This window comes from Mesoplodon bidens (genome assembly GCF_964165515.1).
Source record: "Mesoplodon bidens genome assembly, chromosome: 20".
NCBI classification, from domain to species: domain Eukaryota; kingdom Metazoa; phylum Chordata; class Mammalia; order Artiodactyla; family Ziphiidae; genus Mesoplodon; species Mesoplodon bidens.
The window spans coordinates 18,571,462-18,598,267 of NC_138181.1; the positions used below are offsets into that span (position 1 = coordinate 18,571,462).

At 39.5% G+C, this 26,806-nt stretch overlaps 1 protein-coding gene across 2 annotated transcripts; it reads right to left on the reverse strand.

The window, feature by feature from the left end:
* Positions 1-633: 633 nt before the first annotated feature.
* On the reverse strand, positions 634-25,074 carry DCTN6 (dynactin subunit 6). 2 transcript variants are annotated; one of them, XM_081220954.1, is made up of 7 exons: positions 24,967-25,074; positions 17,563-17,627; positions 7,862-7,967; positions 5,822-5,910; positions 4,517-4,564; positions 2,698-2,840; positions 634-1,097 (listed from the first exon to the last, which is right to left on the reverse strand). In XM_081220954.1, the coding sequence occupies exons 1-7, from the start codon at positions 24,987-24,989 to the stop codon at positions 999-1,001; spliced, it is 573 nt and encodes a 190-aa protein (XP_081077080.1). In that variant the 5' UTR covers positions 24,990-25,074; the 3' UTR covers positions 634-998. The 2 variants fall into 2 exon arrangements, with proteins under 2 accessions (XP_081077080.1, XP_081077081.1); XM_081220955.1 differs by lacking the exons at positions 7,862-7,967; positions 24,967-25,074.
* Between the last annotated feature and the right edge of the window lie 1,732 nt (positions 25,075-26,806).

Below are 26,806 nucleotides of genomic sequence, written 5' to 3' on the forward strand. Positions count from 1 at the left end.
TGAAACTAACATAACATTGTAAATCAACTATACTTCAATGAAAAAAAAAGTTTCAAGAGAAAATATTTTAGCATTTAATGTCTTAGTATTAATCAACATCTACTGATTCAAAAGTTAAAAAGTATGTCCCATTAAATGTATGCACTTGAATTATTAAAAAAACTTAGAATTACAATAAAATCCTCAATACTTTGCCCATTATGTAATTAGGTAAATAGAATTACGACAAGGTCAATAATTAGTGATTAGTAATATGCCAAAATAATTTCATACATTTATAAATATATCAAAATCTCTTCTAGTTTCATTGTTTTCAGAAACCTAAGAATACCACTCAATGGTCATTTTACTTGTCATTTTCATCAGACACCATTCTTTTTGATTTTGTATTCTACTGAATACATCTTTCCCTGATTACTTTTGTTTTACTGAAAAAAAAAAAACACCCTTTTTCTTGGAAACAAAATGAAGTCTAAATTAATTCAATAGCTGCTGAAATTTCACCTGAAATTTTAAACAGCTACAAATCCACATTAGCTTTAATATATAGCTAGTACACAATAAAAATTAAAAGAGCTATTTTGGGAGAGTTGATGCAAGTAGAAAAATTGATTAAAGTATATTCACTGAAAGTCCTGTCATCAACATTTTTATTTAGTTTAGTAAATGTTAGAATATAAATACATAACAATATGTTCTTTCTTATCATGGGTAGTCTTTTATATAACTAAAATTCATGGCCAACATTTTACATAACAAAACAACACAAAACAAGAAATTTGTAAATTATCAGAAATGGGACAAGGACATCAGAAAATAATACATTTTATATAAATTATAGAGGACAGTTACAATGAAAACCCATTTCTTTCCTCTCTAACTCAATTTTACAAGATAAAGTCAACACATATTCTGCAGACTAAGAGTGTATAAACACTGTGGCTCTTTCAAAAGACAGTGGTCAAAGACAAATGTTATCTTGATGTCATATATTTTTCTTAGTTCTTAACTGGAGTTGAGCTTCCTTTCATAGTCTTCTTTAGGTGATGGTAGTTTGGCAAGATTTTCATCAGGAAATCCAGCTGTAGTGTCTGGGGCTAAAAAGATAAGAGAATTAAGAACTGACCAGCAGAAAGCAAAGAGTATCAGGTAGAGATGATTATCACTATGTCATGGGATTACAGGTGATTTTCACTGACTTTTTTTTTTTTGGCCCTGCTGTGCAGCATGCAGGATCTTAGTTCCCTGACCAAGGATCCAGGGATCGAACCTGTGCCCCTGCAGTGGATCCCATTCACTGACTTATTTTTGCTTCTGTTTTTTCAATTTATAATGAACATACATTAAGTTTGGTAATAAGAAAAAGCCAAAAAATTTTACATATAAAAATATATGTTAATCAGTTTTCAACCTTGCTTTCATAGATTTCACCTTGGCCTCTAAGAATTGAAAAAGTTCCAATTATAGTAGACAACACAAGTAAAATACCCTGAGTACACTGCTTTCTACGCGACCTACAGAGCACACAGCTGTGATACTCACCTGATCTTCACTCTTCATATACCAGCTTTGCTCAAACTTCCCTCACTGTATATCTCACTTGGAGTACTTGTGAAAATTATGGACTTTTAGGCCCTTGCCCTAAGAACTTTGTTTCCACAAGTCTGGGTGAATCCTCTGTAATAAGGACCTCTACATGATCCTTACGATCAGCAAGATAATGGAAAACAGTGTTGCATACATACCACTATGTATTAAACTTCAGACATTCTTGCTCACTTAATTCTAATCTCCCTTAACCCAACTCCAGCTTCATTTCTCCCTCTTCAATTGTTTTGCTGTTATGCAGAAAGATAGTGAAAAAATACTGGATTTGTTCTTATTTCCTTTTTGGTCTATAGAGGTAATACTTGCTTATAATAATAGTAATAATAATAAAAGCCAAACATTACAGAATTACAATAACCCAGAAAGAACTGGAATTTTAATTTCTGATAAAATATGGCTAAGAACCAAAAGTGCTAAATGTCTTGAAAAATACTTTCTTTGGGGAAAGGGAAGGAGGGTGGGTAATATACTGAGTGTGTCAAACAGTGAGGCTCCAAACTTCAATCAGAACGTCTTCTGTCCAAAGGAAGTCCCAAATGCTCTATCTTACTTATCTCCTACCTAATGTGAAACTCCAAATACGTACTTCCCATTATTCTTGGTTATTAGGAGGGGACAATTTCTCATAAGACAGGAAAATATCTAAATATACCTGCATATTCACAAGCTGTGTTTATTTTCAAGGCATCTATGTTAGTAAACTAATAGATGAACCCAAGTTGGCTATTCAGTATAAATTTGGTAGGTTCATTCCTTACCCTCAAAGGTTGGTATTTTTAGGAGCAAATCCATATAGTTTGTAAGGCTTGGTGATGTACCTCCAGTGAAAATACATAAGACTAGGAATAACATCCCTGGATTTTCTTTTCCCATAATCAATGTGTCATTGTCATCTTTGGACATATTTCTGATATTAAGGACTCAATAATTACAAAGAAATTATAGTTTTAGGAATGTTTCTCTCATGTTTTATTTTAATTATTTGCTTTTTAAACAGCTGACTTGCTGCCCCATTAAAACAATTATGTGGTATTTTGGGAAAATTAGCAGCCCTAGAAAAGACTCTTTTTAAAAGAGACGTTTTAGTACCTGTGGTCGCTCAGTCTGCACCCGACGAAGGCAGTCTGCGCCATAAATCACTGTGTTCTCAGGGATGACTTCAAACGTGTTCAGGTTGCAGCAGGCCCCGATGATGCAACCACTTGTCAATATTACGTTTCTGCCTACATACGCTGCAGGAAAGACACAGAGAGAACTACCATGTAAGACATTCAATGACTAGAATACTATTTTTTTTCCTAAGATGATGCAAGTCTAAAAATACAAAGTGCCCTTAAAAAAATATTAAGAAATCACTTTAGTCCAGAGTTTGTACAGCACAGAGGCAGGCACCAGACTAGTATCAAGTGCATTCAAAACACAGCTCTGGGGCTTCCCTGGTGGCGCAGTGGTTGAGAGTCCGCCTGCTGATGCAGGGGACACGGGTTTGTGCCCCGGTCCGGGAGGATCCCACATGCCGCGGAGCAGCTGGGCCCGTGAGCCATGGCCGCCGAGCCTGCGCGTCCGGAGCCTGTGCTCCGCAACGGGAGAGGCCACAACAGTGAGAGGCCCGTGTACCACCCCCCCAAAAAAACAAACAAAACAAAACAGAGCTCCACTGCTATCTGTGCAATCTTGGGCAAGTCACTGTAAATTCTCTGAGCAAGCTCATCTATAAAATGGAGACCATCCCACTTCATAGTTTGCTGTAAGGAATAAACGAGATAGTAAATGTAAAGTGTCAAGCACAGGTTTGACACATAGTAAGTATACAATAAATAGAAAATGACAGTGGGAATCATCATCATCGTAACTGGTAATCCAAATTAAATAAAAACCATTAAGCAGATTAACAAAAATCCTAATTTTTTTTTTTTTTTAAAAAGAAAACATTTTCTTTCATGCCAATCAAGACCACGAAAGGAAAGGCACTATTCTAAAAAAGTCTTATCACTCCGGTTCTTTCTGGACAAGCTCTTGGAGCTGCTTCCCAGCAGTGATGGTGACTTACATGGCCCCCCGCCTAGCCCTGCCTATGATAAAGTAGCTTACATTTGTTTCTGATGGGCTAGGGGAAAGCAGTCCTGAAATTCAAGAAAGCAAACTGCTAGAGAAACTAATATTTTTCTTTAATTCTACAATAACGTTAATCAACTAAATTACCACTGACTCTAGTTTTTTTTTTTTTTTTTTAAAGGAAGGAAGGAAGTTTCTTTTGGTTTTTAAAAATCATTTATTTATTTATTTATTTTTGGCTGCGTTCGGTTTTTGTTGCTGCGCGCCGGCTTTCTCTAGTTGTGGCGCGCAGGGGCTACTCTTTGCTGTGGTGCATGGGCTTCTCATTGCGGTGGCTTCTCTTGTTGTGGAGCATGGGCTCTAGGCACGCATGCTTTAGTAGTTGTGGCATGTGGGCTCAGTAGTTGTGGCTCACAGGCTCTAGAGCACAGGCCCAGTAGTTGTGGCGCATGGGCTTAGCTGCTCAGCGGCATGTGGGATCTTCCCAGACCAGGGCTCGAACCCGTGTCCCCTGTGCTGGCAGGCGGATTCTTAACCATTGAGCCACCAGGGAAGTCAGACACTAGTTTTTAGGAGAAATCTTTTTCAAATCTTTCACCTGAAGTTTATGGTTTAACTCAATCCTGATTTAAATGTACACAGCTAGAATTTCAATTTAATGTATGAAACACATTACTAGATTAGGTTCCTTAAAGGCAAAGAATTCGTCTCACAGCTGTGTTAGCCCACTTCCAACCATGCCTTCCTTCCAAGCACACCACTTTGCCGTGGTCTGTACTTAGGTTGTTTTCTGGAACACCACAAAGAGAAAGGAGGTAATCAGTTTCACAATAAAGTTCCAAACATAACTTACCTTTTGATTCAATAACATTATTATCTCCTATTTTCATGGCTTGGGAATCTGTAAGCCAGAGTTAAGTAGACATTGTGAATATGTTCATCTTTCTTCCCTACTAATTCACTGTGTCCTTATCCTGTACTGGGGCAGAAACAGAGGCATGGGAGGGGCCACGCAGGCTGGCCTGACCAGAACTCCTTGCCCAGGGCAGTCTGCAAGTAAAGTTTCAATCTTTGTATAGAAATATCTCAAGTATAAATAAATGTCTTCTATATTTTTAAAGAAATGAGCACCTTATACCCCGATTTTATGAGTAACATATTTTCACAATTGTTTTAAGAAAATGAAAACTAACACCCAATCACTTAAGGGTAGCACTGTTAATGGCTTGATATATCTTTATGTAAATATGTATAATTCCCTTTCTATAACTGGAAATCAAACTGTACAAAATCAAACCGTATAAACGTCTGTAGCTCGCTTTATTCGGTTCACTTCCATTTGCAAGCCTTATCCCATACCATCAAAAATCTTTAAAAACATAATTGTAAATGACTGCTTAATGCTTCTAGTGGTCCATTTTATGCTTGCAGCTTAATTTATTTAAATATTTTGCTATTGTTAAACCTTTAGATTTTCTCCTTCAAGTAGTTTCTATTATAAAATAAGGTTTCGCTGACATCTTGAAAAGATTTTACTATCTTTTTAGAGTATGAAATCAGCAAAGGCACTGGTGACACTTGGGGGGAAAAATGCAAAGAATGAAATATTTTCATCCCCATCCACCATTTCCTTGTATCAGACAACAACATACTGTCCACCTAAAACTATATAGGAATCAAATGGACAGAGTGTGGTTCTTAAACCAGGACTGAAGCCAAGGTTACTCTATTTCATGGCTCCTGCCACTCAGTCACTGTACCTGCCAACAAGATGTAGCAACAGGAGCAAGATGGTTCCTAAAGGTGAGTGTGAGTTTGTGTGTGCATGCATGCACACCTGAAAACAGCATACTTCTTTTACTCGGGTTATTCAATGGAACAGAGGAGATAATTTTTTTTGATATACTGTAAACAAGTCTTTTCAAAGAGCTGGAAGGCCTAGTCCTAAAAACGTAGTTTATATATGTTTATATATACACATAATATAAATTACATAATATATAACATATATTATACACAATTATATTATGTGTTAAAAAATAATTATATACATATAATGTAAGTATTTGATAGATAAATTACAACAATTTCTACAGAGGAGATTTAGGTACCAAAAGACAGCTGGAAATGATTTATCTTAAATTATGGCAAAGGATACAACAGCCAACTTCAAACACATTATTGGTGCCAATGATCATAGGTTTGGGCTCTGGATCTTCAGTATCAGGGGTGATATTCTCAGGGTGACTAAGAAGAAGAGACAAATTATCAACAAGTCAACAATGCAGTAAGCAATTCTGCTGTTTTAGAATTTGGGTTCATTCTCTCAATTTTACCTCCACCAAGCTTAATATATGTAACGATGTAAGTAATTTCTTAATCCAAGTGAATTACTTATCCTCTATGCCACAGAAGACATTATTCTGAGTTGAAAAAGAACTACTGAAATGTAAAGAACTCAAAGGTGTGTACAGAAGGTCAGCCTTTCTTTGTTTATTTTTTAAACTCAAAGCCCAGTGTGCCTTTCCCAGGACAAGGTAGAAAAGATGCTGGCTAGGACTTTCGGCTTGTTGAAATGGAATCAAAATCATGCCTAACTTGAAAATTTTCCTTTCTTAATAATCATGCAAGATTGTGAAATGTAAACAGATATTCACATAAAATAATCATTTTACGCTGTTAGGTGGATAGCTGAAACATTTAGAACATAAGATGTTTGTGGTCTAAGAGGAAAAAGCCATTTAAAAACAGTGCTTTATGTGTGACAGCTGAGTTACTGCAGAATATAACTGTTAGTTGACTTACACTAAAGGTGCCAAAATATATTTTAAAAAGAAACTGCTTAATATAGTAAGAAACTCCTAAATCCTAAGTAAGCATTAAGAGAAATCAATCTCTTTATCACAGTTAAGTATTTTCCCAAGGTCTTTATTAAAAATTCCATACACTGTTGCTATAAATTAGGTATAAGCTTGAATTTCCTGCCAAAATTTTACCTAGAAAGCTTTACAAATGCTTATAAAAATTTCATAGGTATTATAGTCTAGTTCACTAAGATTATGTACATGTTCTAATATTTTATAAAGTTTAAAAATTGCCTCTAGGACCCCCAATTTTTCAAATATAATTCTGAGTGTTATCCCTCAAAGCATATGAAAATATATATCAGATTTAAGTTCACACATCTGGGTAACATTGCAGCCAGAACCGAGACATCCAACTCAAAGACAATTTGAGGCAGTGAGCACAGCACTGGGCCATTGGGGGTGTCCTCAGGAAATGTTTGCTTAAGGAACAGAAGAGGCTGTCATACGTAAGGGGAAGATTATCAGAACGAGACTCGGAGATTCTAGTCATCCACCTACGAACTATCTCACCTTAGACAAGTCTCTTTACCCCTCTGGTCTTTGGTTTCCTCATTTACTAATTACTTGTGTTGAAAAAGATGCTTAAGATGAATGGAAAAGAAGATGTGGCACATATATATCATGGACTATTACTCAGCCATAAAAATAAATAAAATTGAGTTATTTGTAGTGAGGTGGATGGACAGTCTGTCATACAGAGTGAAGTAAGTCAGAAAGAGAAAAACAAATACCGTATGCTAACACATATATATGGAATCTAAAAAAAAAACAAACAAAAAAGGTTCTGAAGAACCTAGGGGCAGGACAGGAATAAAGACGCAGACGTAGAGAATGGACTTGAGGATATGGGGAGGGGGAAGGGTAAGCTGGGACAAAGTGAGAGAGTGGCATGGACACATATACACTACCAAACGTAAAATAGATAGCTAGTGGGAAGCAGCCACATAGCACAGGGAGATCAGCTCGGTACTTTGTGACCACCTAGAGGGGTGGGATAGGGAGGGTGGGAGGGAGGGAGATGCAAGAGGGAGGAGATATGGGGATATATGTATTTGTATAGCTGATTCCCTTTGTTATAAAGCAGAAACTAACACATCATTGTAAAGCAATTATACTCCAATAAAGATGTTAAAAATAAATAAATTAATTAATAAATTAATAAATAAACAAACAAACATAAAAAAAGAAAAAGATGCTTAGTGTTTCCCTAGTTCTCAAATAGTGGGCTTTCCAGATGTCAGTTGTAAAAGGTCCCTAGAGATGGGGCTGAAATGAATGGAAACACTCTCTGTGGCACCTGATTCAGAGCATCTGTTAAGAGTCTGACTCACGCATTTATGATGAGCGCCTGTTCTTCTATTAGGTTACCTTCGCCGATCACTATGGGCCCGGCTTCTGCAATGATTCGTGCTTTAGGGTGGATCACCGTCCTGGGTCCTGTTAAAAGTACAGTGAAAAGAAATTACTTTTGAAGGCTGCGCTTCCAAGGAGGCTATTGGGAGGAACGTTTCCTAAAGCAGGTGCCAGGCACCACACTAGGCACATTACAAACGTTATCACTGCCTTTCGTGCCAAATCTCAAGCCGAGGTGAGTGGACACAGCACACGCTTTGAAGCCGGACAGCCGTGGCTCACCCTCTGTTCTGAAGCCTCTGTTATCTCAGCGGTGAAATGGGGGCGGTGGTAATACCAGTCCTGCAGGGCTGTTTTAAGAATTAGATGAAGTAATGTTTGTAGACATAGTATTCTGACACGTAGCCAGCAATAAAAATTAATTCCCTTCCTCCTTTCCCTCATACAGGTAAGGCTCTCTTTGCTTACAATGTTGGTGCTTTCTTATGCTAGTGCATTACAGAATTAGTCCTTTTAATTAGCTAATTAATTTATTTATTTTAATTAATTAATTTATTTTTGGCTGTGTTAGGTCTTCGCTGCTGCGCGTGGGCTTTCTCTAGTTGCGGTGAGCGGGGGCTACTCTTTGTTGCGGTGCGTGGGCTTCTCATTGCGGTGGCTTCTCTTGTTGTGGAGCACGGGCTCCAGGCACACAGCTTCAGTAGTTGTGGCACGCGGGCTCAGTAGTTGTGGCTCACGGGCTCTAGAGCTCAGGCTCAGTAGTTGTGGCACACGGCCTTAGTTGCTCCGCGGCATATGGAATCTTCCCAGACCAGGGCTCGAACCCGTGTCCCCTTCATTGGCAGGTGGATTCTTAACCACTGCGCCACCAGGGAAGCCCAAAATTAGTCCTTTTATTAAGGGATTAAGAGGAAATATGGGCGAGATGAGAGTTAGAAAATATGGAGACTAACCTTAGCTTTGTTACTCTGTCACCATCCCTACTGGCCTAGGATGTGACTTTAACCAGGTGAAAGGGGTAACGGCAGGCAGAGGAAGGAGCCAAGCATGGTTACTGGAGTCCTACGACTCTGATAAAGGGAGACCTGAGGCAGTGACTCCAACCTCAGGTCTAGGGGCAGGAAGGGCTATCATCAAGCCCATTGGCGGTGGCGGTGGAGGAGGCACTGCACTGCCTAAATCCGGTAACATCCCCTCCCCATAGGCCTAGCATTTGGGTGATAATGAAACCGCTAATGAGAAAACAGAATCGAGGCAGCCGCTCCCTCCAACACCCGCCCACCCACCCATACCAAGGCCATTTTTATCTGTAAACAAGCGGACAGGAAGTAACTGACTCTGAAAGTAAGAGAAGGTGGGCAGAAGTGCTGACAGAGAGTAGGAGGAGAGTCAGATAGATGGCACCGTCCAGGAAATTCAGTATGCTATTGTTTTAATAAAGTATATTCATAACTTGTTAATTTATTCAGTAATCATTATCTGCTTGTGACAGGAAGGGCTGTATGTTACAGGGAAACAAAAAGGAATGTGTGCTATATTTGCCCTTTTGAGCTTGTTTATCTTAAAAATTGGGAATATTTAACATGCTTGCTCAAAAATGTATTAAAATAAAGAGGCATTCCAGGTGCCCAGAGAATTGGAAGGAATCTCGCGCAGCATATTTTTTTCCCTAACAATGAAGAGCTCGGGATTGATAAAGAGGCGGGGCCCAAGTCAAAGGATGCACAGAGAGTGGCTTTGTTATTTCTGTCACCTCTGGCTCCCCAAATTCTCAGTTGCTAAAGTACAATTTCCCTGGCGAATTCCCCTGTTCAGAATAGGAGATTTCAGAATAGAAGACGGGATCACTGAGATCCCCGGGAAGCTTCTCAAGGCGACCATGACTGTGACCACGTGTGCCTTTTTCCTTTGCTAAACACACATACACACACACACTTATAAAAGGAATACATACTCATTAGAAAAACCTCAATCAAAGCCAAAAGTGAAAGATCCTCTCTCTTGCTAATCCCATTCCCTAGAGGTAACTATTCTTAAAAATTTGGAGTATATTATTCCAGACTTAAGTACTACTATATACTTAAAATCTGTAAATATCACTGTATATAAAATATATTTCATTATAAAGTTAAAAAATAAAGGAGAAAAAATACAAATTACAAGTACATACTTTTTCAAAAAAACAAGGAATAGTACTTATTCTGCAATTTGCTTTTTCACCTAGTAAGTCATGGTGATTTTTCCATATAAGTACATCTAGCTGGCTATTTTTTTTTTTTTTTCCGGTACGCGGGCCTCTCACTGACGTGGCCTCTCCCATGGTTGAGCACAGGCTCCGGGCGCGCAGGCTCAGTGGCCATGGCTCACGGGCCCAACTGCTCCGTGGCATGTGGGATCCTCCCGGACCGGGGCACGAACCCATGTCCCCTGCATCGGCAGGCGGACTCTCAACCACTGTGCCACCAGGAAAGCCCTGGCTATTCTTTTTAATGGCTGAATATTATTTCACATCATATGAATATATCATAATTTATTTAACCAATCCCTTAATAAGGGGCATTTAGAAGTTAATACTTTTGGGGAGAGGTGCTAAAACATTGCTGAAACAAACACTGGATTCCTCTGAAATGAGAAATTTCTTACAGGTCTTCCAGCCATGTGAACCAATTTAAATCTGTAGTTTGCACAATACCAGATTTACATTTTATGTCAAAATATTCCATGATAAAGGGACTCGATCTTTCTATTTTAGGTTATTTATAATTAAAGCCCCAGCTAGCACCCCACCCCTTGTCTAGAAAGTCCAGGCTCTGGCCTTTATCACTTAAAGGCTATGTGCTTAATCTCTCAAATGCCTCAGTTTTCTCATCTATAAAAAGATGAGTATGATAACCTACCTCACTGGGCTGAAGTGTGGATTATATAAAATAATGTTTGAAAAGGAGATCATAGTTCTTCAGAATGGGAAGTTCATCACTACCTGACACTAAGAGCTAAGAACTTTATCACAGTAAACAAAATAACTCCTTCTGGTCTGAGAAACAGAAGAAAAGGGAGTACTTTACTTCCCTGATACTCAGGTACTGGGGTAAAACCTCTTTTTAACCAGGCAGGAAAATTCTTCACCATACTGTAAGACAGTGAAAAAGATTAATAATTAATAAAATTAATACTTTTCCATTGCTAGCATTAAAAATCTGACAGGAGGAAGAGATCATCATGGCTGTGACAGAAAGTAGATCCTTTGCCACAGCTAGATAAGTAGCCAGAGGCACTAGATATTCTGCTGGTACTCAGGCTGCAGCTTTTAACAACAAGCAGCCTTGCAAGAAGCTACGTGAGAAAGGGCTAATACGACAAAAGTACTACTGGGACCTGTTATTCTTTAAAAGTTCCTCTAAAGTACAGCTTTGAAAACAATTGGTATTTTCATCTTTCCCTTTCAAAAATAATATAATAACATGTTAAGTATACAAAAGAAACCCAAAGAGATGAGCACAAATTTTTAAAAATTAAAGAATCCCAAATCCCATATCTTCTTACACAATATTTAAAAATAATGCGGGGCTATTTTAGCCAGGTGTTTATTATTGTTATTGTTTTTATCATTATTAGTAAGTTTGTTAGTAAGTAACTGGAAAACTGGTTATAAATCTGATGGCCTTGCCCTGGGATATAAAGCATATTATGAGACCTGTGAGCAGCTGCTGTGAGACCTGTGTTTAGGACAACACCTCCACCTGGTGGCCACACTGCCAAACTACAAGTCTTGGAGTTCCGGGCTGAAATGACTTGAAAGGTGAAACTATCTACTGCAAGTTGTGATGTTAACAAGGTCATGGGTGACAATAAACTGAATAGCTTCCCTTAACCTCTTGTAGGTCTTTTTTGGGCAGAGACTAGAGAGGTTAGTATGTGTATATGAGCTGCAGGACATGTGACTGCTAAGACTTAAGTTTGGTGAACTCCTTAAAGGAACTTTCTGACTTAGGTGAGTGAGGCTTTGTCTCTGCACAGCGCTGGAGGTCGGCACCAGACAGCCTGGCAACCTGAGCACTAGTCCAAGACACTGGAATGTGAGCACAGTCTGCTCCATACTTCTCTGCACGCAAGAGGCATTTTTACCTAGAATGGGTCTGAATTCAAACCAAGCTGAAGGGTCTTGAGGTTAAAATGCTTTAACAATAAAAATCTGTCACCATGGTAAGTTTTTTTTTACAAGGCTGCTGTGAACTTTCTTGGCGCTCTTTCTGGCGGGGCAGTTTGTATATTTTCTTACCAAATGTGCTGAAACCCTATTTGGCTTATCTCCTTGTTTGGATAAGTGTGTCTAGAGTCGGAGCTGCCTCACTGGCTGATGAATTATTTTTCTAAATGGTTGGCCGGGCTTGACGCAACCCAGCCAGAAAGACATTCCTTGCATCAAATTTCCATTCCCCTCATTTAGTAAAGGGCATTTTTCCTGTCTATCTTTGCCACAGAAAGCAATCTTTGTGGACATTTTCATATGTCAATAAATAGCTCCAAAAGCCACAAGGTCTCTTTTGAAAATGAAAACAATTCCTTTGACCTGTAAGCTGAAGTACCTTTAAGAACTGCTTTATATTCGGATGAATTTCTCAAGTCAAAGCCACTGTTCTGCTTTATTGAAAAAGATTTCCATATAATGCACATATTAAACTTACATAATGTTATAAACCAATGTTACCTCAATTAAAAAAAAAGATTTCCACAATAAAAGGGAAGCCTGTATTAAAAACTCTATTGGAAAGAACGGCAGAATAAGTGGGACAAAGTGCTTCCATCACAAAGCTTTGCCACTGTCCTCAGTTCTGCCTTCACATTACGATGTCCCACCAAGCCCTGTCCTAACCCCAGGAGTTTGCCTTCACCCTGGAACAGGACTACAGGACTGTGCTCAGAGCTACCTTTCTGAAATGTTTTTCAGCTTTCAAAACAAAATTTTCAGGAAATAATGCATGGCCCATGAATCAAGGCAAACTAATTAAAAACAGGCTTCATACTATGAAACCTTATTTAGCCAAATTATAATTAACGAGAGTGCTGTTATTTTTCCCAAGGTCTGTTTCCTAGCTGCCTCTAATGAAAGGGTCAGGTTCCTGCAGAGCCACAGCCACAGGGTTTCTGGTTAAGGACAGTACTTCAAATTTTCGGACTAGTTAACTTTGATAAACCAAATACCTGATTTTCTAGGAAAACAGAAGATCAGGTTTAAAGTTCTACTAACTGAAACACAGCAAAGGAAAAAATTACTTTCCTCCTCAAATATTTCAGAATGGAATAATTTGGTAAGAGTAAAACTGATGAGGGAATGAAAAGTTATGTAAAACATCCTGAAAAATCTATTAATTAAACTACACTTAAATTTATTGCCACTTAAGCCAGAAAACAGAGCTTATTAAGTGCTCAAATCTCATACTGTAACAGAAGACTTACATTAGTTATCCTGATAAATTAAGCAAAAACAAAAACAGCCGTAAGTTGAAAAACAGTCCATTGACAGAGGAATGGATAAAGAACATGTGGTATATATATACAATGGAATATTACTCAGCCATAAGAAAGAATGAGATAATGCCATTTGCAGCAACACGGAAGGACCTAGAGATTCAGACAAAAACAAATATCATATATTGCTTATATGTGGAATCTAAAAAAATGGTACAAATGAACTTACTTACAAAACAGAAATAGAATCACAGATGTAGAAAACAAACTTACAGTTACCAGGGGGAAAAGGGAGGGCGAGGGATAAACTGGGAGATCAGAACTGACATATACATACCACTACATATATAAAATAGACAACTAATAAGGACATACTGTATAGCACAGGGAGCTCTACTCAGTACTCTGTAATGACCTATATGGGAAAAGAATCTAAAAAAGAGTGGATAGATGTATATGTATAACTGATTCACTTTGCTATACAGCAGAAACTAACACAACACTGTAAATCAACTATACTCCAATAAAAATTATTAAAAATAAATAAGAAAATAAAAGTTTCCCTAAGAAGAAAATTCCACCACCACCCCCCAAAAAACCCCACAACACTAAAAATAAAAAAACACAACGTGGTAGGGAGAGTGAGATTTAATCAGATAACTTATCTCTACTCTCAGCTTTGATTTAACTTTGTATCTCCCAGGAGCTTTTTTAATCTGATGTATTACATCAGAAAAATGAATTAATAGTATGAAAAGATAAGAGATAATTTTATACCAAATATAACATGATAGAAATGACTAAATACCAATACTGGAAAATTTCGATATTTATATATAAAATTAGAGATAAGAAACAGGCACAATGAAAATGAGGTAAGAATTGTGTGGGGCTTCCCTGGTGGCTCAGTGGTTGGGAATCCGCTTGCCAATGCAGGGGACACGGGTTCGAGCCCTGGTCCAGGAGGACCCCACATGCCGGGGAGCAGCTAAGCCCGTGTGCCACAGCTACTGAGCTTGCACTCTAGTGCCTGTGAGCCACAACTACTGAACCTGCGCTCCTAAAGCCGGTGCTCCACAGGAGAAGCCACTGCAATGAGAAGCCCGCACACCGCAGCGAAGAGTACCCCCCACCCCCCGCTGCAACTAAAGAAAGCCCATGCACAGCAACGAAGACCTAAATAAATAAATAAGTTAAAAAAGAAAAAAAGAATTGTGTAACATAGAACACTGGGTAACTATATCACTTCTGAATCTTTTCCTTGATTTTCTTTTAAAATATTTATTTATTTATATTTTGGGGCTGCATCAGGTCTTAGCTGCAGCACATGGGCTTCTCTCTAGTTTGGGCATGGGCTCAAGAGTTGCGGCGCGTGGGCCTAATTGCCCCGAGGCCTGTGGGATCCTAGTTCCCTGACCAGGGATCGAACCCGTGTCCCCAGCCCTGGAAGGCAAACTCCCAACCACTGGACCGCCAGGGAAGCCCCTTTCCTTAATTTAAAAAACTGAGATGTTTCTGTAACATGAGCAAATTTTCTTGTTCTAAAAAGCTGGGTCAAAAATAAACCCAACAAATATTAACTTAGATCCATTCTATGATAAACTTCAAATCACTAGTTTTAAAAAAATTGCCATTTCTTATGCTACAATCCGTCACTGAAAATCTGTGTTGAACAATCATTTTATATTTTAACCATCAAAATTGTGCATGATCAGATGGTAATCAGCTTACATGGAAAGTAGATTTAAATACTGTATTTCTTTACATAATTTCAACATTTACAGAAGGCAGGAAGATAAAAGGGATAAACAAAGGGGAGAAGCACAAAGGAACAAAAGACAGAGGGAGAACAGAAAAGCGAGTGCTGATTCCTGAAATCCCCAGGCCCCAGTCCTATGTAGTGGTCCAGCTCTCCTTTTCACAGGATAAAGCCTTTACTGCTATTCTAGGGATGCTTTGCAAGGACAGGACCTGTTATTTCAAATCTGAAACACACACACACAAACATATATGTATACCTGTGTGTACATTTATGCCTGTAGAGACATTCATACCATCTATATATCTACTATACAGTAGATACTGAACACTTATTGTTTAAAGTGAGGAAGAAGTAGAAATGAGAGGGAAAGTAATTATTTTAGTCTTATTTTCCTTCTAAGTACAGAATACCTTGTGGGCTACGATTAGATGTTGTTCCTCGAATCATGAAGAAAACCATAAAAATACTAGAATAAAAATGCAGAGGAGGGACTTCCCTGGCGGTCCAGTGGTTAAGACTCCGTGCTCCCAATGCAGGGGGCTCGGGTTCAATCCCTGGTAGGGGAACTAAGAGCCCACGTGAGGCCAAAAAAAAAAAGGCAAAATGCAGAGGAACATTTTGATAAACATGTGACCATCATAATTTCTCCTCATAAAAAGTTTGCAAGTGGTTTAAGAGTTAACAAAGAGTTAATACAGCACTGGAAAGAAAGAGCCACCATCTAAACTTTGAAATTCTGTCAATTAAAAATATTATAATTAAATAAATCCAACCTGGCAAATTCCTAATGATGTTCCATAATACTGGCATGATCTTTTTAGTAGTTTAATGCTGTATTTATTTTATTTATTTATTTGGTTACGCCGGGTCTTAGTTGTGGCAGGCAGGCTCCTTAGTTGCGGCTTGCCGGCTCCTTAGTTGTGGCATGCGAACTCTTAGTTGTGGCATGCATGTGGGATCTAATTCCCTGACCAGGGATCGAACCCAGGCCCCCTGCATTGGGAGCGCAGAGTCTTAACCACTGGGCCACCAGGGAAGTCCCCAATACAGGCACAATCTTAACTGGTTTTATAAGGCATGATGCCTGAAGTGGCTGGAGGCTTAGACTTACTAAAATTAAAAAAAATTTTTTTCTTTTACAGATACTGTTAGTATAAGGGAACAAGGCATATCTTCTCTCTGAAAGTGTACTTATTCCCTGAAAGCTGTACTCCAGCAACACACAGTGGCTAGTCAGGATGGGCTCACGTTAACAAAGCTACCAGGGCACCATGTCCAGTGAAAACACATGTAAAAGAACTAGAATGTGCTACAATGTGCATCTGGGGGAATTTAATCATGTTCATATAAGCAAGCTGCCTCATGTTAAATTGTTCATTTGATTTAAATGTTGGACTTCACCTCTAACAAGGCTACACTGACTTTACAGTGTGATTAGCCAACGTTTATTGAGTGCTTACTGTCTGTTAGGTACTGGGCAATGACTTTCACAAATATTCTTTTATTTTTAATCCTTCAAAAACCTATGAGGTAAAAAAAAGAAAAACCTCTGAGGGAGGCACTCCTATTTTGCCTGTGACAAAAGCTGCTAACTAGCACCGAATATCCATTCTTTCCTTTTGCCTTGTAACAGAACCCAATAAGGGGGCAGCAAGGTGTCCAGTTCAGACGACATCTCCCAGCCTTCTCTGTAGCTAAGTGTGTCCATGAGACCGAGACCAAGGCAAAAGGCTGTGTGGAACTTTCAGGAAGACTATTTAAGGGGAGCTGATGCGCTGGGAGGTACACCCTTTGTCTCCGCTCCTCCCCTTTCTTATCCAAGATCACTCTTTGTGCTTTAGCCATCACATCCTGGCCTGCAAGGCTGGAGTTCCCAGACAATCAACTGACAGGCCCTGAATTGCCCACCCCTGGGCTTTTTACATAAGGGAGTAAACCTTTGAGTGTGTAAGCCACCACTACAAGCAGTTGAACCTAATTCTGATACACACAATTACACAGATGGGGAAAAAGAGACAGGTTAAGTGACACGCCAGAGGTAACTCAGCAGGTTAGGAGCGCGGATGCTACCCCAAGTCTGTCAGACTCCGTGGTTTATACTCTTAATAGAATGTAAGCTCTGTGAAGGCAGTACCTTTGTCTGCTGTGTTCACTGCTGGGTCCCTAGTGCTAGCACAGTGCCTGGCACACAGTAGGTACACATAGCTGTCTCTCAGATAAATAAATGACTTTATTATATCGCCTTGTTAGTTTATCAGACATGAGTTTAAATATAGACTCCATCACACTAAATCCTTTTAGAAATATTAAACACTTAGAGAAATACACTGTTTCTCAATAACATTAGGACATCAGTCAAACATAGACAATAAAACCTAATGAACTGTAAAGCACTGAAATAAATCACAACAATTCTTGAGAAACAACACTAATAGGTTATTTTCTTACCTATAGTTACATCACCCTTGATTTCACTCTCTACACACACAACTGCTCCAGGTGCAATCTTCACACTGTAGGAAAAAAAGGTAACATTCATCATGTGTAAAGTTTAAAAATACTGTTATAGAAGCTATCTTGACACTGCAATGAGAAAAAGGTTAAAACAAATTGAGGGGGAAATGAAAAGTAAACTGTAAGATTTAATATATTATAAACTTCTCAAGTGGCACACCATCCACTGAGCTAAAATTATTTATCATGCGTTCTTAAAATGCTTGAGAGGAAAAGAGGCTTTGGACTCTTTTAACACCAACATTGTTTCTAAATAGCAAAAAGCTCAAAACAACCTAGATGTTCATTAGTAGGGAACTGTTAATAAACTATGGTATACTATGAACTAATATACAGCATAATAAAGAATGAATAATCCTGTATGTAAAGAGTTGGAATGATCTCCAAGCTACATTGTTAAGTCAACAAAATCAAAGCCAGAAGATGGACAGTAACATGCCAGTATTTTGGTTAGGAAGAGGAAGAAGAATGTTCATTCAAAATAGTTAACAATGCAGCAATGTAATATTAATATAGAAATCAATGTAGAAATTTAAAATTTATAAATATTCCTATTTATTCTCTATGTATATGATAAAGCTGCTGATCAAGTGATATAAATTGTAGTGCAAATTATTCAAAAAATTAATAATTTCCAAATAATTTATTAATGTTTTTGATATTCTGCTGTGATCTTTTGTTGGACACAGCTGAATCTAGCTAAATGCTGCCCTAGCTGAGCCATGAGCTGACACGAAGAACTGTACCAAATGACTTCCCCATTAAACTGATAATCATTAAGTAACTCGTAGTCATTAATAATTTTTCTTAGTAGTAATGATATTATTCATGGTGTTAAATCTGCTCTCAGTTTCTATGAAATAACAATACCATTTTAGGTATTTCTATTTTATATCTGTGTGGATTTTTCAAAATTTTGATTTCTAGTTGTTCATTGCAAGTTTATAGGAATATAATAATTTTGTATATTGACCTTGTATCTTGCAACCTCGCTAAACCCACTTAGTTCAAGTAGTTTTTTATACATTCTCTGGGATTTTCCATGCAAACCAGTTTCATGTAAACAATTTTGTTATCTGTGGATAGGGACAGTTTTATTTCTTCTTTTCCAATTTGTATTCATATTATTTATTTTCCTTCCCTTATTGTCCTGGCTAAGACTTCCAGTATGATATTAAGTAGAAGAGTGATGAAACCAGACATCCTTGCCATGTTCTAGCTCTACAAGATAAACAAAACCTATCAAAGTTTCTTCTAAGACATGAACTTCGCATTTCAAGTAAATTACTAAAACCTGGTATATAACAGTTGAAGTTTTCTTGACTTGCATGTTACAGCCTTGATTTATAAATTTTCCAAAAAGTTGTTTTCTCATTTCAGTAAATATCATATTTATATTTAAATAAATATTTGTATCACCACCAGCAAGGACTAGAAATCTAGAGTGCAATGATTCACTCATATCAATATCATTCTATATTCATGTATGAAAATACTTGCTTATTTATTGATTTATCTTTAATTAATTAATTTATCTATCTTTAGCTGCGTTGGGTCTTCGTTGCTAAGCGCGGGCTTTCTCTAGTTGCTGTGAGCAGGGGCTACTCTTCCCTGCGGTGTGTGGGCTTCTCATAGCAGTGGATTCTCTTGTTGCGGAGCACGGGCTCTCTCTAGGTGCGCGGGCTTCAGTAGTTGTGGCACTCGGGCTCAGTAGTTGTGGCTTGTGGGCTTAGTTGCTCTGTGGCATGTGGGATCTTCCCGGACCAGGGCTCGAACCTGTGTCCCCTGCATTGGCAGGCGGGTTCTTACCCACTGCACCACCAGGGAAGAACCTACTTGCTTATTTTTAACATACAGTAGATACTATAAACAAATTTAATGGTACTTTCTATTTGTTTTTCATGTCTTTTTTGGATACTTCTTTGATTTTAAAAAATATTATTGCAAAGTTTTATTTTTTCAAATGTTTTACTGTGAAACAGAGTCATATGTTTTTAAAATTTGTCCTCCTTGATGACTGAAAATTTTCATTATATGTAACATGAACTTAAACAAGAAAACCTTACCATTCTAATAAAATACTTAAGTGTTTAGCACATTCAGCTTTTCTGAAATGACTTTTGAGTATCATTTACAACTGGTGCAACGTGTACAGTAGTACTAGTGTGTAACCGCTTAATATTTGTATTTTCTTGAATATTTCCAAACTATCTCTGGAAGAACAGGTAAGAAACAATCAATACTCACTGCCTTCAGAGAGAGGAGCTAGATAGCAGGGACACAAGGGTAGATGGAAGATTTTTTTCATTATATATCATTTTTTAAATTGTTTGCATTTTGAATCACACAAATGCATTACCTATCCAATCAATCAATCAATAACTGATCAAATTTTCTTAAGGCCAGGTACTAAAGAAGTCCTGGATATGTTTCCATAATCAGGGTGAAACTTTATCCACTTTCCTGAAAAAGTCCCCCTCAAATCAGAATCCCTAAAAGTGTCTCCCCCTTTATTTTATCTAAAAATACTTTCATGTAACTTGTAAGTATCATTTAATGAACTTTAGACTCCTTAGTTTCCCTTTAAGACCAGTTTTTCTGTTCTTCAAATCATTTCCCCCACTGCTTCAGCAACAATCCTCTTTAACCAAGGAAAAAATTATTATTTTTCATTAGCATTACTTCTCATTACTTTCAGTCTCCAAATAAGCAAACTGCTATCACAAATATAACCTGATTATACCATATTCACAATGGCATGGGTTAGAATATTTCTAGACCACTGTTCATAACTGTTCTGTGTCATATTACACCCAGGATGCTTGATATCGTACTAGCAGAAACATGACACAAGTCAATGGAGGGAAGAAATGAAAGGCTGTGTTATGAGATAAATGTGAATACTTGGAATATTCAATATGGTTATATTCTGGTCCATTTCTTATCTCATATTAGTTTGTTCAGGGTGATGAGGTGTTTTGTTTTTCCTTTAATGACAGCTATCCAATATGATGCAGCTGTAATTTAACTGAGACACTAGGACATTTCTGGTGGCACTATCAGGACACCTCTTTGAAATTACTGTACCAATATGCATCAGGAATCATAAAAATATTCATAATGTGTGATCTAGGAAATCTATTTCTGGAGTTCTATCATCAAGAATTCAATAGGAGGAAAATATATGCACAAATTGGTCATTATAATATTATTCAGAACAGTGAAACATTGTTAATAACCTTGATAGCCATAAAAAGGGAGAGGTAATGAAATAAAATATTGCCACCAGCTTACTGGAACACTATGTACTCCTTAACAATAAAAACAAGGTAACACTAGCTTTTTACAGAAGTTAGCCCACCCCTGGTCTACATGGACAACTTATCTCTCCTTTCAAAATACCACTAAAACAACAGTAAAGGAATAAAAGAAGTACTATTCCCAAAGAGCAAGGGAGAGGAGGTAACAGCAGATGAAAGGTGTCGAGACCTTCAGAAGCCTGTAAGCAGCAGGAAGAGAGTCACTGAGGGGCTCAGCTTGGAGGCACCAGGCACTAGGGAAGGGGAGACAACGCGAGGCAACCAAACAGTCAGATGTCTGCCCCCGGTCCCCATCCTCAGGGGCACAGCCGGATGATGACTGGACCCTCCATGAGGCGCTGCGCTTAAGATATCAAGCCAAGGGCTTCCCTGGTGGCGCAGTGGTTGAAAGTTCGCCTGCCAATGCAGGGGACATGGGTTCATGCCCCGGTCCGGGAAGATCCCACATGCCACGGAGCAGCTGGGCCCGTGAGCCATGGCCGCTGAGCCTGCGCGTCCGGAGCCTGTGCTCTGCAACGTGAGAGGCCCACATACCACAAAAAAAAAAAAAAAAAAGATATCAAGCCAAAGCCAGGTGACAATGACGGGGAGAGCAACAGTGAGACCACCAGCACCCCTTCCCCATGTGCCTTCCTGGTCTCACACAGAATTTCAGGCAGCAAGGAGATAAGAAGATGATTCTTTTCTACAGAAACTACCAGACATCCTGAGTTCTTCAGTGAAAAACTCAGCTTCCTGCCTGACTTGCTCTACCCTGAAACACATCAGAGGACAAGCCTAATGCATATACCTGGAGCTCCCAGCTGTGCTGTTCTCATGCTTAACAATGCACAGAATGGACAGAAGGCCATTATCAGATACATCCAGAAAGCCTCCAACTAAGAAGGAAAAAACCAAAACCAACAGGAAAAAAAACAGTTTGAGGAAACACAGTTAATTCAGATAGTAGAAGAAAACATTAAAGACACACAACCCTTATAACTGAGAGAAATGAGACACTACTGCATAAATCAAGACAGAAGCCTATGAAAAAGGAACAGAGTCTAAGAAAGAGGTGCTAGAAATAAAAAACATGACTAATATTTAAAATTCACTAGAAGGATGGAGGTTAAAAAAAGAGCTCTCCCAGAAAGCAGAACAAAATGTAAAGAAAAAAGAGAAAAGGCAAGACGGTTAGAGGACCAATACATGAAGTATAAAAGTAATCCCAATAAAAGTAATCTTGAAAGGAGAAAATAGAGATATTGGTGGAGAATAAACTATTAAAGAATAACATAAGAAAATTCCCCGGGACAAAGGCTATCAATTTCCACTCCGGAAGGACTCACTGAATGCATAACACCCATGGCAAGTACCATTATCATAACATTTTTGAACACTATAGAGAAGATCCTCAAAAGTTTCCAGGGATGGGGGGTGGAACAGTCACACACGGAGGGGAAGAAATAATCAGAATGGCATCAGATTTCTTAAGAGCAATACTGGATACTACAACACCAGCAAACAATCCCTACAGAAGTCTGAGTGAAAACTACTTTTAACCTAGAGCTGTTTATCCAGCCAAACTAGCAAACAACTACGGAAGGAAAATAAAGACATTCTTAGACTTGCAAGGACTAAAAAAAAATATCTCCTGTGCACTCTTTATTAGGAAGCTAATGAAGGATGTACTTAGCTAAATAAAAGTAAACCAACAGACAAGACAGATTGTAGAAACAGAGGCTCCAGTGTGCAAGGACAGAGGGAAACATCAGGATAACAGCTGTGCATCAGTCTTAGAGAGCAAAGTTGACAGAGGACTTCGAAGGGAAGATTTCTAGGAAAAAAGAAAAAACCAGAAAGATTATGTGATGAGCATTTGGAAAAAAATTTTACGAGGCATTTGACATATCTGTGGGAAGATATGAAAAACATCAGTACATAGAAAAGAAAGAAAATGAAAAATGAAGTTACTTGGTTAAATTTTAGATGAACTCAGCTTGAGGTATCCATGGAGAAAGACCCAGTATATCCAGATCTGGAGCCATGAGAGAGTTCTAGACCAGAAATACAGCTCTGAAGAGTCAGAAGGGTACAAACTCTTTAATATGTTTCTCCATCATTCATATTCCAGAATCCTCCCAAATATTCCCTAATATAAATGAAAAGTGACACCAAAACTAAATATTTTTAAAAATCACCACTTCCTTACTGATGTGAAAAACTAAAAAAAGACGTGTAAGAATTTTTCTTCTATAAATTTCTGTGAACAAACCTTCCTACCACAAAGTATTTTTAAAGCTCTAAGTAAAAAGAATATCAAACCAAAAACTCATAATCCCTGGGTCTATCTTCAAGAAATGTTGTTGAGACTAGACACAGCTATGTCTGCTCCCATCATTTTAACAGGCACTGACTTTCTACAAGGAACAAGTTAATAAAATTTTAAACTGATCCATCTGGGTTACTACGTGTCACTTGTCTGCTGAAATCACAGAAAATATAAAACCTTTCTACTGAATAGAAGAAAGAAAAAACTTCAGTGACATGAAGTAGAAAACAGAAAATGGTCCAAACCTCTCATTTTCTAGATGAGGAAACTGAAGCTCAGTGACTTCAAATGTCTTGAAGCAAAGTTCATTTCCGGGACATCATTATCCTAACACCAGTCATCTCTTTTCTGTTAGCTGAAAGTTTCCTGGAAACATCCTGTCATTTTGGATATTCTTTCTGTGACAGCTGAATGATGCTGCCCTTGAATGTATCAACATTTGTAAATGTTTTTTCAAGTTGGTTTGTGTGTTTAAAAAAGCAATTTTATTAAGCCCTGGACAAATAAATTAACCTCTATAAAACATCTCATTTTAGACATGATTTCCCATCCCAGTTTTCTATTCCCTCACCTCCCTCTCGCTATGATTTTTTAATGAAAAAAGTATTATCTAACGTTTAACTTATCCTGGGCAAGCGAGAACAGGTGAGACTCAAAAATGCCCTGTCTTCAGTTTTATGCAGAAGGAAGAGGTTCTAGGCAGTGTGTGTTACAATCAGCACACTTTGTGAGGCAGGAATAATTAAACGCACCGCTAGATCAATTAAAACGTGGTCCGAACATCTCCACGTAGACCTCACTGTACCTGGGAGTGATGGGGCGGACGGGGAAACAGGCAGCTGGGAGAAGGCTTAGCCAAAGACCTACCTATTAAAACAACAATCAACACCACCTTCATCTCCACTGCACACTACTATACACTGTGCATAATATTCCTAGCAGATCTTTCCTCATTATCTTATGAAAAAGATTACAATTACCTGCCTAAAGAGAAGAAAAACCTAAATGTTAATTTATGGCACCCAAAACAAGGTTTGTCGGTTTTCTTTTTCAGAGAGAGTCACCAGAGAGTGCTCAACACTGCTGCTGTGGGAAACGGTTTAACTTAAGCGTGTCCCCATCCCAGCCGCTCCTTTCCACCCAGAGTGCCCAGCCAGTAAGACCACTGGAGAAGCAGCCCTAGGGCCTGTCCCCACGCGTCTACAAAGCAGCTAGTTCTGGTCCAGGCGCGCCCCCCCCGGAGCCCGTCTACACAAACACACAGCGCCCACGACAGGCAGGAAGGGATTGGGGAGCGGCCGGCACTCCCGTGTGTGTCGGGGACACAGGTCAGCTATAGCCACCCCGAAGGCAGCGAAAGGGAAGGGGACGGTTCCTCCGTGTCCGGGGCGGGGGACAACACCCTCCTCCCCTCGCAGCCCCGCCCGAGACCGCTTCCGCGCAGGCGCGTGGCGGAGGAGAGCCGGAGAGGTCGCGGAGGGACCGAGAACCAGAAGCTTCCCTGCCCCATTCCGTATACCTTCCCGGGCCGCTCTACCGCTACTCCGTCGTCCCCTCCCTCCGCGGACGCCCAGGTCTGGGCTTTAGGAACCGTCTAAGCCGGGCGCCCGGGATAAGACACCATCTAAGTCCCCACTACAGGCGACCAGGAACAGGTTCCACCCCTGCGGAGAGGACAGAACAGGCTTTTCTCAGACAGCGACCCACCTTTTTTGAGTCTTTTCCGCCATGGTTTGGGCCTGACTTCCAGTTGGATCTACACAACCGCCTGGGCAAAGCGACGATCTCTACGAACGATTGCAGAGCCTGGCAGGATCGGGAAGGGGCGGAGCCTGGCGCTGCTCGCGGGGGCGGGGCGGGGCGGGGCGGAGTGGGGCCGGGGGCGGGGCCGGCTCTGGTTTAAGGTTCCACTTCGCTGGGGTAAGCGGATTTGTGCCGGGGGTCGGTGCGTGGCCACCATCTGGTTTTAGCGCAATCCGGGGATCGATGGACTCGGATTTTAAACAGCCGTTTAGTTTGATCCAACGCACGTCATTGAGACCTCATTATACCCACTGTTCATTCTCAGTCTCCCTTCCTTAAGCATCCTACTGCTAAACCCTGGGCCCTTTTCCCTTTCAGTGTGAGCTCGTTATTCCCGTAAATTAAGTACCCTCTACCTGCTGTCGGTCTCAGGTTAATATCTCTAATGCTGTCCTCCTTGCTGGGCTGATTATTCGATTGCCTACTTCACGTGTCCACTTGGGTCTTATGAAACCTAAAATGTCCAGAACAGAGCTTTTGATTTACGCCCTTGCCCTCTCTCCAGAGGATCCAAGTTGGTCATTTGATCTCTGTCTAGTAAAGGAGTCCGCCATTCACCCAGTTGCTCAAGCAAGAAACTCAACAGTCATTCTTGGCAGTCGTCACCTCTCCGTACATAACTCACCGGCAAGTTCTGCTGTTCCTACATCTCATTCTTACACTTTGCATCATTTACTCTGCCACCTCTCTAATCTAACCTCCCCCTGTAGCCTGCCCCTTCCACCCGTGACCTCTGAAATCACACCCCCATCCAAGCCACTCTCCTGTAGCTAAAATCATCCTTGAAAAACCAAATTCAGTTATTTTACTTCCCATTCCTTTTAAAATCCAGCCCCTGCCCAGTTCTCTCTTCTTTAATTTCATGTTCTCTTCCTCTTTCTCTAATCACACTTTCATTCTCTAGGAAGCCAGGCTGAATCTGAGACCCAAACAGCTTCCACCTGCCCTCGGCCCCACCCCCCCTTCTGACTCTAGTCTCAGATGTCATATACGGGGCGTATCAGCCAGGGTTCAACCACAGAAACAGAACCACTAGGAGATAATATACTAAGAGATTTATTGCAGGGAATTGGTCAGCGTGATTGTGGGGCTGGCTAGGCAGGTGAGAAATCTTCAGGGCAGGCTGGAACTCCGACACATGGAGTGAAGCCCTGTCTACAGGTGGACTTTCTTCAGGAAGCTCCAGCTCTGCCCCAAGGCCTTTTAACTGATTGAATCAAGCCCACCCAGATTATCTAGGATAATCTCCATTCCTTAAAATCAGCTGGTTATGGCATTTAATCACATCAGCAAAATACTTTCACTACATCACCTAGACTGGCGTTTGAATAACTGAGAACTGTAGCCCAGCTCAGTTGATACAAGAAACTGACCTTCATTCTCAGAGAAGCCTCTCTGACCACTGAGTCAGAAATAGGTCACTCTTATATGTATATGTATAACTGAATCACTTTGCTATACACCTGAAACTAGCAAAACATTGTAAATCAACTATAGTCCAATATAAAATAAAAATTTTTTAAAAATAGGTTACTCTTGCTATACTGTTGGTTATCTCCAAGGGATAAGGATAGCATCCATCACCAGCTGTACTTCTTTTACCACCTCCCCCAAAGACTAAGTTCCATGAAAGTAAGGCCATATGAGTTTGTCCCTACTCTTTACTCACTGACCACAGTACCTGACACATAGTTGATACTCAAAAAAAACCTGTTGAATAAACATATGGATGAATTTAAAACAT